The sequence below is a fragment of the Camarhynchus parvulus genome, chromosome 4, assembly GCF_901933205.1.
Source record: "Camarhynchus parvulus chromosome 4, STF_HiC, whole genome shotgun sequence".
In the NCBI taxonomy this organism is placed as follows: Eukaryota; Metazoa; Chordata; class Aves; order Passeriformes; family Thraupidae; genus Camarhynchus; species Camarhynchus parvulus.
Window position 1 is genome coordinate 40,146,190 of NC_044574.1, and position 16,934 is coordinate 40,163,123.

At 34.1% G+C, this 16,934-nt stretch overlaps 1 protein-coding gene across 2 annotated transcripts in view; it reads left to right on the forward strand.

Annotated features, from left to right (window-relative positions):
• The window catches only part of FSTL5 (follistatin like 5), a 268,652-nt gene that overhangs the window by 237,482 nt on the left and 14,236 nt on the right, over positions 1 to 16,934 (forward strand). For both annotated transcript variants that reach the window (XM_030947751.1, XM_030947752.1), the window contains 2 exons: positions 2,901 to 3,008; positions 4,552 to 4,676. In XM_030947751.1, the coding sequence (XP_030803611.1) occupies positions 2,901 to 3,008; positions 4,552 to 4,676 (233 nt within the window). The remainder of the gene's footprint in view (positions 1 to 2,900; positions 3,009 to 4,551; positions 4,677 to 16,934) is intronic.

The window sequence follows — 16,934 nt, forward strand, 5'->3', positions numbered from 1 at the left end:
CAAAAAATATTCTAGTTTCTGTAATGAGCTGAGAAGCAGACATACAGAATTCCTAAGTGTAGAAAAGAGCTTTGTGCACTAAGTCTGTGCTCCTTAGCAAGTACATTGAGCTAAAACCAGGACACTCCAGAAGCTTTCATGTTATTCTGGTGGAAAAAAAACACTTTCAAAGGAATTTTATTTTGAGAGATAGAATAGCATTGTTCTTCCCCTAATTTAATAATATCAAGATTATGAGCTAAGGAAAGTATAGAATTAAATTTACTCCAGCTGTGGAAAACTTTTGCAGGAATGGAAGTCTTGTTTTGATGGTTCTAATCATAATAAATTATTTTTCCATTTCACAGTACTTCACAAAGATTTTTGATGAGACAATAAAGTAAAAACACTGTTGATTCACGGGTGGGTTTTAGAATTGAAGTAAGGCTAATTTGGAATTTAGTAACAAATCAAGAGATATTTTGTTTAGCATTTCTTAAAACATGCATGGCTCTGTCTTCTTGTCTTTTAAAAATAAGCATTTATTTTCTAGCTTTATTTTCTGCAAGCAGGAAGAATGTTCTAACCATTAAATGTTGCTCTATTCATATGACATACAGTTACAAAAACACTTTTACAAACAGGAGGCACAGAAGGAAATTTAGTTCTCCAGATCAGTTTATTTTCATTACTTAAAGTACTGCCTAGCACAGAGTAAAATAAAGATTTAATTCATTATTTGAAAATAGAAACTCAGCTCAGAAATATTCAGAAATGAGAGCATTTTTCTTGTTAGACTGCCTTTTTCCTGAAGATCATATTAATACAGAGGATATGATTTTCATACATGTACATGTGCATGTAACTATTTCTAGTCTACATCTTAATAAGAAAGATGTCTAATACGAAAGTTGACATTCTTAATAAGAAGCCACCTTGCAAAAAAAACACATAGGCTAGTGGGAATAAATGTGGAGATAATTTCATATTTTGAAAGCAAGAGAATTCTAATGAAACTCCCATCACTGTGCAAAAACCCTAAAGAAAATTAAAAATTTATTTGAAAGGACTTTAAGTCATGTAGCGATGCTGTTTTCTGTGTAAAAATAATGTTTATTTGGTTTTGCTTTTTACAATGTTTTCTCTGAAGTACTACTATACATGTTATTCCTTTCTACTGTGAAAGTTAATGTAAAAGGTGTGCACATATGTAACAACTAGATTTGAGGATGATTTATTTTTATGACAGGTAAATTTATCAAGGTAAGTACTTTAGAGTATTCTATAGCAGACTAAATTGAAATGTATTAGAAACATGGGTGTTGTATCTTTAGAGATATATAGAAGGAAACTTTTTGACTCATCCAGGTAATTCTCATTCTAAAGTCAAGGGAAGCATTTGCTTTCATTTTCAAATTCTTGAAAGCAGGAATTGTGCAGTATTGCATAGCAGCACACCACTAAGTGGGATGACTTAGAGGCTGAAGTAGACAGAGTCATCGTCCTTCAGTCCTCAGTGTGCTGCTGGCAGACCAGCCTGGTCAGCTAGAAACAGCTGTGAAAATCTGCTTCTGAGATGCTCAACTCCTTTTTGCTGCTGGCTTCCCTCTGGGGAGCTGTACTGCCTGTGCCTGACCCTGCAGGCACCTCCTTCTGCTCCTCCTGGCTGTGCCACGACCCCAGCTCTGAGTGCAGCTGGCAGTCCTCTGGCAGAGCATGTATGGGTCAGACCTTTGTCTGGGGAAGACAAAAGGAAATTTGACATGCTTTGACAAATTAGCTATACAACAGTTCAAGTATTATTTTAAACAACTTGTTCTCTAGCATGTAGCAGAAAGAAGTTATCAAACACAAATGACCTTTTTCGACGGGTAACTTGTGATTTTAAATGAGCCAGTGAGCAACCTGGCTTCATTTTCCATTTTCAAAAGGAAAAACAAATTCTGCTTAGATGAAGTGGTCGCTTGCAACACCTCAGGAGTACAGTTAAGTATCATCAGCAGTCTCAGCCAGCCATTAGTGCATTATCTTGAGGATCTACATCATTAGTTTAAATTAGGTTCACTTAATTAGCCAGCTGGTACTCTCCTTGACACACTGATAAACAAGCTGTGCTTTACAGTTCCATAATGGTAAGACTAAAAAGCAATTTCCACCTATTTTTTCCTTCTTAAATGATGAAAATAAAAAAGTAATCCCCCCCTTGTTTAGCCTGTGTATAACATCTCTTAATCGACTACACTGTTCTCCCATTTAGTACCTCTGAATCATTCAGTTTTTGTAACAAAGGAAATTTAGAGCTCAGCTGTTTAAAAGGTTCATGGTCTCAAGTGACAGTGCTTAAAGTTGTAGGGAAACCACTTCAGTTCTGATCACAGGTTCTATGAAAAGTAGCAACTGTAATTCAAAAACATATGAAAACAATCCTTCCTACTTCAACAAAATATACACATTTTAACAGATAGGAAATTTTGGGTGCAGCTACATCATGTTGATTTTTTGCAGTAACATCTTCCATTAATTCCACTGTGTGGCTTGAGAATACTCTTCCCTTTTTAACCATTTTTCAGTAAATGGTGTAGTTTTTCAACCAATATATGTAAAGTGAGAGTGATGGCAGGGAAGGAAGACAAATAGTTTTGTACTTGATTAAAAACCTTGTTTTTCAACTTCTTAAAGGCTTCAGTATTATGTAGATTTGATACCAAGTGTTAGAGTACATGATAAATAAAAAACACATTTTCAGCAATTCAGTAACTCTGAATTAATCAGAGGACTGTTTCAAGAATTGACAACATAATTCCTAAATACAGTCTGAAAGCATCTGAAAATGTATATCTACTCATCATTTTCATTCAAGCATATATATTATGTTTCATTTGAAAATGTGACAAAGGATTTCTTTTTTTGTTCCATTTCAGGCAGTGAGTACAGATCCTGTTCCAGTGAAGCTACACTATGATAAATCACATGATCAAGTCTGGGTGCTGAGCTGGGGAAACATGGAAAAGAATTCACCAACTTTGCAGGTGAGGTGATCACAATGATTATATGTGAGGAAATACAGACAGGTTGAACCTTTGTGTAATTGCAATGTGTTGCATATTTTCCTTTAGGCATTATTACCATGACCCCAGCAAGGGCAGAGAAATTATTTTAGGTAACCAGAAAACAAGCCAAACAACTGACCTCATACAAAAGTTAATGATTATTTTCAAGACCCTTAGTCTGAACTGGCAATGGCAAATTGATAGAAGGATAAGGAATGTAGCTGAAAACAGCAGCATGTTCTGTATTACCAGTCTTTTGAGAGCAAACTGTTGCTGTTCTTGATATTTCTGTCCCTAATTAGAGGATAAACTGGACTTTAGGCATACTTCCATTTCATAAAAGTCATATGGACGTTCTGGACAATATATTAAAGCTCTGTCTTTATTGGGTTTTTTTCACATGAAAGATATTAAAAATCTTGATTTTTACTGTACCTTGGAGAAGTGACAGACCTAGGGACAGTCACTAAAGCAACATCTCAGGAAGCTGTACTTACCTTTATACTTTTTTATTAATTTCTGTTCCTTATTTATAGAAATCCCCTGAGACTATGATGATCAGCCTTATATCATAATTTAAAAATTCATTTTTCTTCTAATTTGTTTTCCTTTTCTTCAGAAGTTAATTAAATCCTTGTGTATTTAATATATACTTATATATAAGAAAAAGAATAAGAGGAATTTTAAAAGCAAAATTAGTAACATTTGAAATCACCTTTTCAACACCCACAGACCCTTAATTTTGGGAGTGCAAGGTAATCTGTGGAAGTTTAGTAACCACTCCTCCCCAGAACTGATAAATGAGTCAGTCTTACTATATTTTAAAGCAGCTGATCATCCTCACCCTCATTGTTAATTACAGTATAGATAGTAGATTGTCTCCTTTTCCAAAAAAAATAAATCCATTCTTAAAGGCATATATGTGAAAAGCATAGTGGCTATTATATGGAATTGTCTTTTATTTACCCATAAACATTTGCTTCAGAAAAGGTCCAAGATTTTGGGATTTGAATGAAATTGGCTCATAACAATTTAAGGAGTATTTAAACTCAGTCCAGCTTGCTCTTCTGAAATATGTCTGTGCTATGCTGAATTATCTCATGATTGATGAGAATTGGGAGTATGCATAGCCATATGTTCCAGTGGATTTGTTGATAGCATCTTTTCACTCTGGCTGAAGTGCTTAAAAATTTAATCTCACTCTAAGAGTTAGTGTAAGTAAAAAGATAAACAAAACCTTAGTTTAAGCTAAGAACTGTTAAGGGCTTTAGTAGTGTAAATTAATAAATATGGATTCGAGATTAATAAAAAAAGATGAAGGGGAAAAATAAGTATGAAGACTAAGTGTTTCAGTATGTAATAGTTCTCTGAAATCTGTAACTATTATTTGCACTCCTTTTCTTGGTAACGTGGTAAAGACAACACAAGAGAACACAGAGGCAATACTGTATTCATTCATTTGGATTGAGATTTGATTTTTGAAGAATACTTGTATACTTTATGCTGATGTTACTTTGTGCAGGTGATAACGCAAGCCAGTGGGAGTGTTTCCCATCACACAATCCATACTCAGCCCGTGGGGAAGCAGTTTGACAGAGTGGATGACTTTTTCATTCCAGCCACAACCCTTATCATTACCCACGTGCGGTAAGTTTGTCTGAATGTGGGGAGTGTTGGGTTGTCTTTGTGCTCATCCCATGAACAGTTCTGGCTGTGACAGAACTGAACAATTTGATCAGCTGGATTTTAAAAGACATGGAACACAGAAAGAGAAGCTGAGGAAAAGAGGACAACACTTAACACAGGCATAAAGCAGAACTCTCCCCATGACCTCTTAGAGGAAAATCTATTTTTCTTTTTCAAAATACACTAGTAAGAATGTGATATATAATTTTCTTTCCATGTTTTTTTTCTGTAGCATTTCTACCTCTAGGTATTGAATAATTCTGCAATCTAGGATTTTTTCATCTGAGTATTGCATTAATGTGTATTAGAAGTTTGTATGTTTAGAACTTCTAAGTTTTTTTGCAAGCTGACGTAGATCCATTTTGCCTCAAAATAGCTCTGCCAACAATTATCCATTATTTATTCTAATATGCCAAGTTTCTATAGGAATATCTTCATTAGATAATCTTGACTGTCATCATTCTGTTCTAGCAAAATTCTCAAATTACAAGTGTAAATAGGCATCTCCATTAAAAAAGATAAAATTTCTGATGGTAGTGAGTGGTATTCTTTTAAATGTGAAAGCATGCAATTTAGGATGATTTTACAATTGATTTTAGAATTCACTCTGTATGTGCCTGGGAAGAATCTAGTCTTCTGTATCAAGGAACATTTGGCTTCTTCTAAAGACATTGTTGATGAGAGATATTTTTTTTATTTCCTACAAAACTCTAAACTAACAAGTAAGTTAGCAATCAACCCTATTCAATTTAAAAAGAAATTATAGATAGATGTATAGATTAATATATCTGAATAATAAATTGACTCTAAGTACCATAATTACTAGATTTCTTGAACTGACTAGGCAAATTCCTGTTGTGTCCCTGAAGTAATCTGTAGTCCTCACATTCAGCCTTAGAAAAACATTGAATATTTCTGCAGTATTTGGGACAGATATGTGTTGTGAGGACAAAAGTTACTGTTTCATAAACTAGCAGGTACTAGAGGCACTGCCCAAACAGAACTGACATTAAGATACTTTCATGTTCAAGTAAATAGGAAAATAAAACCATGGATAGGGATAAACATCATACTAGGAGGGGAATCAGGACTGTGAAAAGAAAAATAGGGCCAGTCAAACTCTAGTGTTGGATTTGCCTCATCTAACTCAAACCATTTTAGGTTGATATTTTGCCCAAATGGGTCAAGTAGGCTCTTCCTGCTTTGCATGTTATCTTCAGCTGCTGAGTCATTTCATGTGTCCTGTACTCCTCAACAGAAAATAGAATGAAAGAATAAAAGAAAACACACAAGAATAAAAAAGGGGTATGAAATCAATTGAACGTTGAAAGAATAAAATTTGATAAGTGCCTGCAGATATATAATAAATATGTACATCAATTCAGGCCTAGTAAAGTTTGTTTGTTTGTTTGTTTGTTGTTTGTTTTTTGGTTGGGTTTTGTTTGTTTGTTTGTTTGTTTTCCTTTTTTTTAATATTCACATGCCAGATAAAATTGCCAAAGTGCCAAAAGAAAATTCCTGGTATGGCAAAAAAGACTGCAGTAGTTTGTCCACTGCTAAACCCATAGATTTGGAGGGTTTAATGAACAAAATCAATCTGGTTTTATCAAATAATGAGCTTAAGGCAAATGCTATTAATTCTGAGTGCATTTTCTAAAAAGAAAATTTAAAAAACACTACGTAGACAAATACAGTGCTTTTCTCTCAATGTATGCTTCAAGAGCTGTTTATGTTAATCAGTTGTTGAAGAATTTGTCTTCCATAACATCTGGCCTGCAAGTACCTTGCTTTTTTTGTTTAAATTAGAATGCAATACATGAACAGTGTTAGAGGAAAGATTTAAAATTAACTGTATTCATCAAATTAGTAGTGATGTAGAAAATCCCAGTCTATTAAAGTTACTATGACCAGTCAACAAAAAAGCCCCACTCAATCGCAGCATGTGTTTCTTAAGGCTGTTAGGCAGCAAACATAAAGCTTGAGTTTATTATTCTTGTGAGTGTATAACAAGCAGGGGAGCAATTTATGAGTATGAATTGCAAAAAACCAGCTAAGAGGGAAATAAGCCCACTGGCTGAGTTGGCTGGTACAGTTAATTGCCCAAGGGCCCTATTTACTCTTCGTCAGAAATCAGCTCCCTTTGGCCATGCAACACCAGCCCCTTTCAGAAAAATGAAAACTTTCTCTAGCTAGGTGCATTTGTCACTTGTAAACTAAAATTTTGAATGATGAGGCAGAAGACAGTATGCATGGCTTACCAAATTAGCATCCAGAACTAAATACACTGTCCAAAAAAAGGCAATTCTAAGCAAAAAAAACCCCACATATCACTTAAAAGAATTAAATAAGTTTCCTAACAGCTAGCACAAACCATCTGATACCATCTGCAGTGTATTACTATATACAGCATATTCTGTCCAATAGGTTGGCTTGTTAACACATAGGAACAGAAGTAAAGGCAAATAATTTAAAGCCGTAGTGAGCAATTTTTTTAAATTTTTAATAATAGCTAAAGTGGTAATTGCTACTAGTATGTGTATAAGTATTTAAAACTTGTTGAAAAATTATTTAAGTGGTGGAACTGTAATTTGATTTACCTAGGTCAGTTATTTTTATATATGAAAATCCAAATGGGCTGCTCATTATTAGAAAAGAAAATTCTACACATTTTAATGCTATTTTAGGCAGCAGATAATTTAGGACACACTACCTCCAGATTGGACATTTGAAGAGATACCATAAATTTTGGTGTCAGGTAAACAGTAATTAATTCCAAGGAAAAAAAATGTTTTTCTGTATTTTTCCTACCACTGACTGAGTTATTTTTTTCTTGTACTTACACAGCAGGAGTCAGGGCAAATAACCTTTTGGTTATTTGGTTTATAACCAGCAGGCATAACATTCATTCATGCTGTGAACAACTGTGATGCACCATCAAAACATCAACTAACCACACTAAGTAGGCATGAGCCAAAAGAAGTGCAGGAAGAATAGATTAATTTATTGTCTTTAAACTTCATTTTATAATTGGTGGATAATTGATATGTGTACAGAAGAGGACAAGAAAAGAAACTTTATCATTTTGGGGAGAAAAATGTGGTAGGTTCAGTACCACCAGTTAGTTTTGGCATGTTAGGAAGGTATCTTCCTCTTTTTTATGTTCCAGTAATACTATTTCCTTACACTCAAACACCATTAGGAATCAAGCAATGTTTTGTCTGTAATCCTTTTGTATCTGCATTTTTAAAGATATATATGTGTGTGTGTATGTATATATTTATAAGGAAAAGAAAATATCTCTTTGTTTTAGTAAAACTACTAATTATCACCCTAATAATATCTAGAGCAGCCCCACTGATGTTTCCAGATATCAAGTTCATGGTTCTATAGAGAGTCTCAGTTGCAGACAGATGTGGTTGACATCCCATTATAGAGGTGACTTAATTCTAGATTTTCCTGGTTTGTTTTTTGGTTTTGTTTTTTTTTTGACAAGACTAGTTTACCTGCTGACTCTAAGGGAGGAATTGCATCATGCCTTTGAGCATTCCTTCATGATGGAAATAAATTTTCTTCTTTTTCTCACTAAACAAGCTCAGAATTTAGAGAAAGTCAGTTTCCCATGAGTTTTCATCACTTTCTTGTGCCAGCTGGTTGTAGGGCAATGCACAACAGATCTTAATCTTAGAAAAAGAGGCTATGGCACAAAACAGTAAAACTTATTGCTAGAAAGAACAGTGGAAGAAGTTTGTTCAGTCTTGCAGTTGGAAATCTAAAGATTTTGAAGAGAAGAAATGATATATTTATCTTGCCTATCTTGAAAAGCAGCCCATGCTGCTGATATTATTGGCTGTGCACTCACTGTCAATATACTTTGAATTATACCAAGAGAATGAATGAATGATGTAAAGCTGATTTTCATGCACACTTTCATACCCATATTTTCAGTACACACAGCTTGAAAAAGTCTCCCCTTCCCCCCAGTTCTGTTTAAAAATTACCAAACACCAGGGCCACAAAAGTAGGTAGTATGAGATCTATTAAGCTGTAATAAATAGTACAAATGCCAAGGTGTTTTTCTTCAGCTCTTTCTGAAGACTTTTCATTCTGTAGATGCACCTTATAAGAATGGAATATATGTTTTCAATATTTGTCCTTATACATTTAATAAGAAGAAAATTTTATTCAGTGAGCTATTTCTGTTCCAAAGCAATTCAGGACAACCAACGATCTTGTCCTTAATTGTCCGCTAATACCACTCCTTATCATAAAAATAGACTTTTGCAGTTAGTATGTGGGATGGTTGCAGAAAGATGACTTGTACAATACTTATGAAAATATATTCTTGGAAGCCTAAGGAGCAAAAGGGCTTATTATTTGAGCTCCAGTGTTCATAAATCGAAGTGAACAAAAGATAATTGGAATAAATTAAGGTCTTTCACTACACTGCAAAATGTTTCAAAAGCAGAATTAAATGAACTCGCTTTAATGGAGTAACTCCAAGTTTTTAGATGTTTTAATCTTTGAGCAGTGTTTTAAATGTCATACTGTTACCTGACCTAACAAGTGGAAAAATGAACAATCAACTCACTGGTGAGATGGCTCAGGCTCTGAGTAGATTTAACATGTTCTGTTTGAGTTTTTTCTCTCTTTTATGCTTCTGTTGTGTACGGTAATAGGGGAAGCAGTCTTTCTAAAATAACACTTATTCATGTGCACAAAACAATCCAAAAACTAAGTTTTTCTTTAAGAGGTAATTGGAATGTGCTGCCAATGCATTCCTGTGAACCTTCTTAAATGAAACCCATGTGGAGCAGTGAGTCAGTACATTCACATTTCATTCCAGAGTTTAAGCCCCTACAGAGGTGTGAAGTAGCTGACAGGGTGTGAGAGCATTTTCACTGTTTCTATGCAAATAATCAAGCAGAAGATATTATTTCTGTTGCAAAAATCCTACATAATCAGAAAAAGCTTTCTATTCAGTAGTTACTGAGTGAAACAATGGAAGCAGTACATGCTAAGTCAGCTCTAGATGAAATATTAACAAAAGAAATACAATTAATGTAGGGGTTGAATTTTTCACATAGTATGATTTAGTGTGAAGATAAGGGACAAGTTCTTATTTTACAAATTCAGTTCAACAATGCACATTAGGGGAGAAAAAATTTTGAGCCAGTTCTTAGTCATCAAGCTATAAGCCTATAATGATACAGGGAAAATAGGGAAAGAGCTTGAAAGCTTGAGGAAACTGAGACAGCTCAGTAGTACCAGGGCAAGAAAAGAAGATCTAGAAAATATTCTGCAATTTCTGATATGGATTGTGGAATCTGGCAGTGAATGGTGGCACAGCACACAAAGGAGGGATAGGGGTTCACTCTGCAGCCTCCTACTCAGTGTCTTAGCGAGAGATTCATGCTAAATGGAAACCTTGTGGTATTTTTTCTCCTCCTCATATTTGCCCCCCCAATAGAAGGACCCTTCTGGCCCATAAATATGTTGCTTTTGAAAAATAGGGTTTTTTGGGAAAGATAGAGACGAGACAGCAAAAAGTCTTTTTCTCTATCTGTTTTTGGCTTTAAATAGTGGATTTTAGAGCATCTTTGTTCCAGAGGGAATGTAAAGAATGAAAGATTGAGAGATTCAGCTCAGACAGTTTTATAGCATTGAAACTGACTTTGTCCAACTACCACCAGTGGCAACAACAACAATATTAAAATAAGTGACTTTTTAGAAATGTGAAGTCCTCTTAAGTACATCAGGCTTACATTCTCTACTTCAGTCCTTCTCTGTTCACATGTTCCCACCCAAAAATTTCGTAAATGTAGTCACTACTTATCTCTAAACTAAGAAAATCTCAGTCCTTTAGGTAATTACAAGATATACCAAGTGCCCAAATTTACATCTGCATCCTCTTTTAGCTCCACTCCTATACTCTAACTGACAAGGGCCAGTGTTTGCAGGCTTTGAAATGTGCTAGGCAGTACAGATTCCCAACTGTGTCTGTGGAAAAACACCTACAGAAATCATGGAGATGAAGATAGATAATTGCCATCATTCCACAAGTCCAGTTAAGATTTGCTGTCACTGAAATGATGTACAGAGGTGTACATAATGCTTTTGAGGCCAGGAGATTTTGGAATTCAGGAAAAAAATATTTTCAAAATATTTTTAAAGTTCATTTTCATCTCAGTGCTATGAAATTTAATACATAATTAATTGCACTTTTAAATGTAGCCAATATAAAACTATTTTAATACTTTTATTCTGTGTGACTGCTTCTAACACTGCAAAGTAAAGGTATGTACACGTAGGCACACACATATGTATAAGGAATCCATCTGAAAAATGATCTTGTTTGTGGAATCAGTTATTCTGTGGTCCTTTTCCCGCATCAGCTGACAATTCAATACTGCTTGACCAATTTATTTAACTTATGGTCCAAATCTTTTCCTCTTAGGTGTCTTGAGTAAAACTTCACAAAGTTCTTGAATAACAAATTCCAGCTGTCAGCAGAAAAAAAAAAAAGATTATGTAAAAAACCATTTCCACTTCAGTGTGACTGTTTAGAAATGAGAATTCCCTTCAAATGTTACCTGAAACATGAGATTGCAGCCAGCCTTTGTGGCACTATAAAACAACATCAGTCAAAAACAAACAAACAAACAACAAATCCTTTTGTTCTACTTGACCTTCCTCATTATCTCAGAAAGTGCCTGGAATTAACTAAGTCTAGTCAGCTGTAATACAGCAAAAGGTAGTTTTGCTAAATTGTAACTTTTTTTTTTTTGACACAGTAAGATTTCTTCTCTTTTGCATGTGCAAAAGTCATAACAGGAATATTTACCTTTGGAAAAAATACCATCTTCCATCTAATATAAAGGAATATATACGATACATATATATATTAATATATATGAAGTGGACAAATCATTGCTAAAAATAAATTTTGTACCTGTCTCCTAGAACCTACCTGCTTTTAAAAATTCAGCATCTACCAGTACCAGTATGTAACATGAAACAATGTAATATTTAAAAACATAATCAACTATGAGAAGAAACTAATCCCTTGCAATTATGGCACATAATTTGTTGTACCCAGTGGATAGAAGTTCTCTTAGTGCTGCCTTAATTACTTGTTGGTTTACAAAAAATGCCCCTAATTACAAAGACTCATTTATTAGCTTGGAGGTAATCTTAAAGTGATGCAATCAAGTGGGATTTTTTGGTGTTTTTTTTTTTTTTTTTTTGGTTTTTTTTTTAATGTTTGTTAACAACCAGAACACAATTATTTTCTAAAATTTTGCTGGGTCTGGCTTGGATGGAGTTTCCTTGATAGCAGCAAGAATTGTGCTGTAGAATTGATCTGTGACAACGACCTAGTAAAAATGTGATTAGAAATTTTCATTTGTTCAGTTCTATATTTTAACATTTAGAATAGATTTTTGCTAATTGTGTTTAAGCTGTCCTATTTGTCATGTTACAATGGATTTAAATCATATGAATCAGACTGTAAGGAAACTTCCAAATCTACACAAATAGACTATTTTTGTGTTCCTTCCATGGCTCCTCAGCTGTCAGCATGTAACATCTTATGGTGAATAAAACATCCAACTTCCATCTTAACAAAGCCACTTGAACCAGCTCCCACCTCCCGTACAATCTATAAATTAGAACACAGAAATTTGCCCTGATGTGCCTGATCATTTTTGGCATGATAATCTTACATTTTTAAATCAAATGTAATCTCTGATGCTTCTATGAGCAAAAAAATAATATTTTGTCATGTTTTTTTAAAACAAAAATTATGGCCTTTTTTTGTTGTTGTTTTTTCTTTTGTTTGTTTTGTTTCTGTTTGATGTTCTTTTGGGGTTTTTTGTTGTTGTTGCATGTAATATTTTCTTAATTTGGGTCCCTAATAGAAACTAAAAGGAGAGAAAGGATTTGTTGTAAAGTTCAGTATTTGTTCTTGAGAATATTCACATATCCCCAGCTATAACAGTATGTGAACTTCATGTTTAAAATGAAGAAAAATATCTATTCGGACTGTTTTGCTGTATGTTATTTACCACCTTTGTAGTCCTTATCTCTACCTCACTATTCTTTCTGTACTGGTGCTGACTATTTCTTTTGACATACATAAATTTGACCAGTCCATATGGCATCTGCCCACCTTGATGTTACCACATTTTCTGAAGTACTGGATTGTCTTAATCCTATCCTACCTTGTACTGATGTTTAGTAGCATCTTTAGAATGTCTTTTGTTTGCTGTGTCTGTATATCTAACCATTTCTTTGACTTTTATCGCTTTAAAAATGATTGGGGTTTTTTTATTAAATTTCCAGCTCTCTTTCCCCAGAAAGTATGAGACAGAAAAATGCATTTGCTGCCAACACTAAAAATAGATTTTTGCTGTGTGGGTTCCCTTATGATATAACATGAACAGTTTCATATATTCCTGGGTACTAAAAATGTAGAAAGTAAGTTACTTCCCTTTGTCCTAAAATTTCTTGGACTATTTCTTGTCATCGTTGGACAAGAATTTGCAATAATTTAAAAACTTACTGTAATACACATCTTGCAAGTGCTCCCCCAGGGAGACCTCAAACAATTCATAGATGCCTGCATCACTGGTACCCTAAAAATTCAGAGTCTATCCCTAACATGTGCAAATGTGCACTAAAGGTCAGAAGTCCTGGGCTTTGTGCAGTGTTTTAAAAGAAATCATCTCTTCCCACAAGAAGCACTTGCAAGCACTTGATTTCTCCAGCAGAGTTACAGAAGACAACTTGCATAGACTTTCCCCAAATAAATGCTTAAAAGATTGTATCACTTTTGGTTTTTCCACCCTAGCGAAAGGTATCCCAATAAGAGGGAGGATTTTGTTGATGGCACTTACAATGTCATTTACTTCAGCTCAGCAGCATTAAATTTGTTGTGTTCATTTTTTAATTCAGAGCACATTGTATTAAATATGATGTAGGATAAACTCAGAATCTGAAAGCTTACTAATGCATAAAATTATCTATTTTATAATATTATCTTCTATTTCTGTTGCATATTGTCTACTAATGGATTTTTTTCCTATTCAATCTCAGAGCACAAAGCTTAATTTGAGATCTCTTTATTGTAAGAACATAACACTTGTCAGGATTTCTTCAAGTCCTTATGAAATATTTCTTCCCATCTGTCTTGCATGGCTGTCTTGAAGTCCTTGATATCCTTATTTTTCAAAATAATGGTCAGCATGGGCTGAGAGAGTAAAAGAAAGAGAGAAAAAAATTATCATTTTAGTATGTTTGACCATGATAGACTGTGGAGTCTTTGACATCTAATTTAATCCTTTCCACACTGAGCTCCCTCACTAAGAATGGAAATAGAGACACCATATTCACTTCTATGAAGTATATAAAAAGCAATATGAAAAAATAATAAAATCTTCAGAACAGATCTTTGAATATCAGTGTCTGCAATCTCAGAATACTTACTATAAAGATCACTTTCAGATCTCTCAGGTGATATTCAACACTTGTTATCCCCTTTGTGTGGGACAGCAGGTCACTTTTGGGTTTTTTTTCCTTTTGCCCCTAGCACTTGCAATGACCTTTTGTATTATATTTCAATACACTTGAGGATCTAATCAGGAATTTTTTCATTAGTAAGACTGTCTGCTCCCATAGATCTAAAAATTTTCATTTCATACTACTTACAATTGAATATTAAGTTCCTTTCTGAATTAATCTATGAAAACCTATATTATTTTTATCAGTATTATTAAGCAAACTTATGGTTTTTGATTGATTAGATCTCTGCTGCCATCTATTTTTATCATAAAAAGGTATTGCTTAATCCACATAATAATAATAATGATTTTAATCAAACCAAGTTATACCTGGCTATGTATTAGTTTTCCTCTTTCATCCCATATACACTGTAAATTTCAAAGGTTACTTGTTATTGAATAGATATTTTTTTCTTACAGATGATATTTTTAATGTGCAAATCTATAAGAACACAAACATTTGTTTGTTGTGTTTGTGTTTTCAAAACCCAGAAATTCTTCCCAAGCAGAAGTACAATGAAAGAGTCAGTATTTTTAGAAAACTAGACCTGCAAACAAATTCTGTTCTTTATATAACAGAAGTTATAGTGATGATCTTGTTTTACTCTAAAATTGCTCATTTTCCATAAGAGTGGCCCCACAGCCTTATGTTCTGTGGTTTTGGGGTTTTTTCCCCATTTCTAAGCACAGATTATTGTGAGACTTTAAACAAAATTTTTATTCACTCAGGATAAAGTAGATAATAGTTTGGGTTTTTTTTTCCTTGAACTAAATTATTTGGATTAGAAAATTTCTCTTTTGAACAAAAATACTGCTCTTTGCTTTTTGTACGGATAATTTTGAATGTAGCTTATTTAATTCTCTTCTATTTGCTTTCTATTTTGAGAAGTGGTTGATTTCAGATTTTAAAAAAGTTCATAGTCTTCATAAGGGCAGTCTCTTGGGGTGAGCCAAAACCAGAAAGGATAGAGGACATCAGTTTTTATATTATCCTTCTCTCCTCCTCCTCATCTTCTAGTCTGTCCTTCTGCCTGAAGGGAAGAATTCTTAAAATTCTTACATTTCTTAAAATTTTATGTTAATATATTCTTTAAAAGAAATGAAAAATTAAATTTATCCTCAATTTTAGGAAAAAAATCCCAAAGGTTTTCTCTATTTTGTCTTTTTTAAAAATGTGTAGATATTTCCTCTTTTATACTGACTGCAGCTGGAGTGGTAAGCAATATATATCTGGCTTGTCTAAAAGAAGAAATAGCATAGAGGAACTCAGGTCGGCAATTTGCCAACTGTTGGCAGCTCCACGTTTGCATCTTGCTGGGCTGTGTGTGCATGGAAGAGGCAAAGTTGCTCTACCTGAAGGAAGAGGGGAAAAAAAAAATGACACTTTGCAAATTTAAGGAAGCAGTGTCAGAAATCACATGACTTTGGCACTTTTCTAGTACAGAACTTCTTTAAGTCCTGCATTGGGTTCTTCTTTGTGCTTTGTTTTTCTCTTGTGACCTTTGCTTTGGGGTGTTTTGCACAATAACCCAGTATGCATTTCACGCTATGATAAAGAAAATAAATATTGGTAAGACAGTTTGGACCTAACTCTGCTATAGTTAATGCAAGTAATTGTGCCTCAGTGGGCTTTAATTTCTTCCTGTGTTACCCATTCTTTAGGATGGGAAAAGTTGTGTAGCATAGTACTGTTCCCTTGCACAGCTTTTATATTTCCTGTCCACAGAAACACTTTAAAAATCATTCTTTATAAACCAGGAAATTTCCTGAACTTTTAAAATCAGTACATATAGCATGATTACTAGCCACATTGTTATATTTAGTTTTCTTGAAAAATGTTAGTTATCTTTTGTAAATTCGTTGTCTGAAGTGGATTCCATCTCAATATTTTGCAGTGATGTTAGCTCTGTCAGAGTATTCCAAATACTTCAGTAGTGTCATGAAAACAGTTCACTGAGATATTGTGATAAACAAAGTCCCTCTTGGAAAATTCATACATAAGATTTGCACACAGTTCTTAGATCTCCACAAAACCCTAAGACAAAAATGAAAGGCAGACTGAAGAGGTTCTCTTTGTATGTTTGATGACTCTCTAGCCTTGAAAGAGTACTGAAGTTGATTGTTATGGCTGGCAAATTATACTTTTTGTGGAAAGAAAAGTGATGGGTTTCTGTTAAACCTATACTTTGAGAGAGGTGAAAATCATCTTCAGAGATTCCTGAAGATTCTGTTTCTAGGGCTGTTTTACATAGAGACTTATCTAATATTCTCCACTCTGTACAGGCACTTTCAGCAATGCTAGGTATTCCTCAAATCAGTTGTTTGAATTTGTGACCTCAAAGGTAGCCTTTAATAGCCCCTACTGCTGTATGACACCTGAACTTGTTATAATGGCATGGAGAAACAGACAATCACATTTCAAATGTAATTCTAGCTCTTAGTCACATTGTGACGTAATGTCAGTCATTTTAGCTTCAATTGCCCAAATATGTGCAAAGTTTTATGAGGCTATATTTGGACATTATGTTTTCATGCTGAGAAGATGCTTATGGTGAGTGTGAGGTTCAGATTGTAGGCACCTAGATTTAGATGTGAAAATGCAGTATATCTGTGGGTGTAAGCTGTCTGTCTCCTGCAATGGTTACTGGAGATTTAGTCTAAA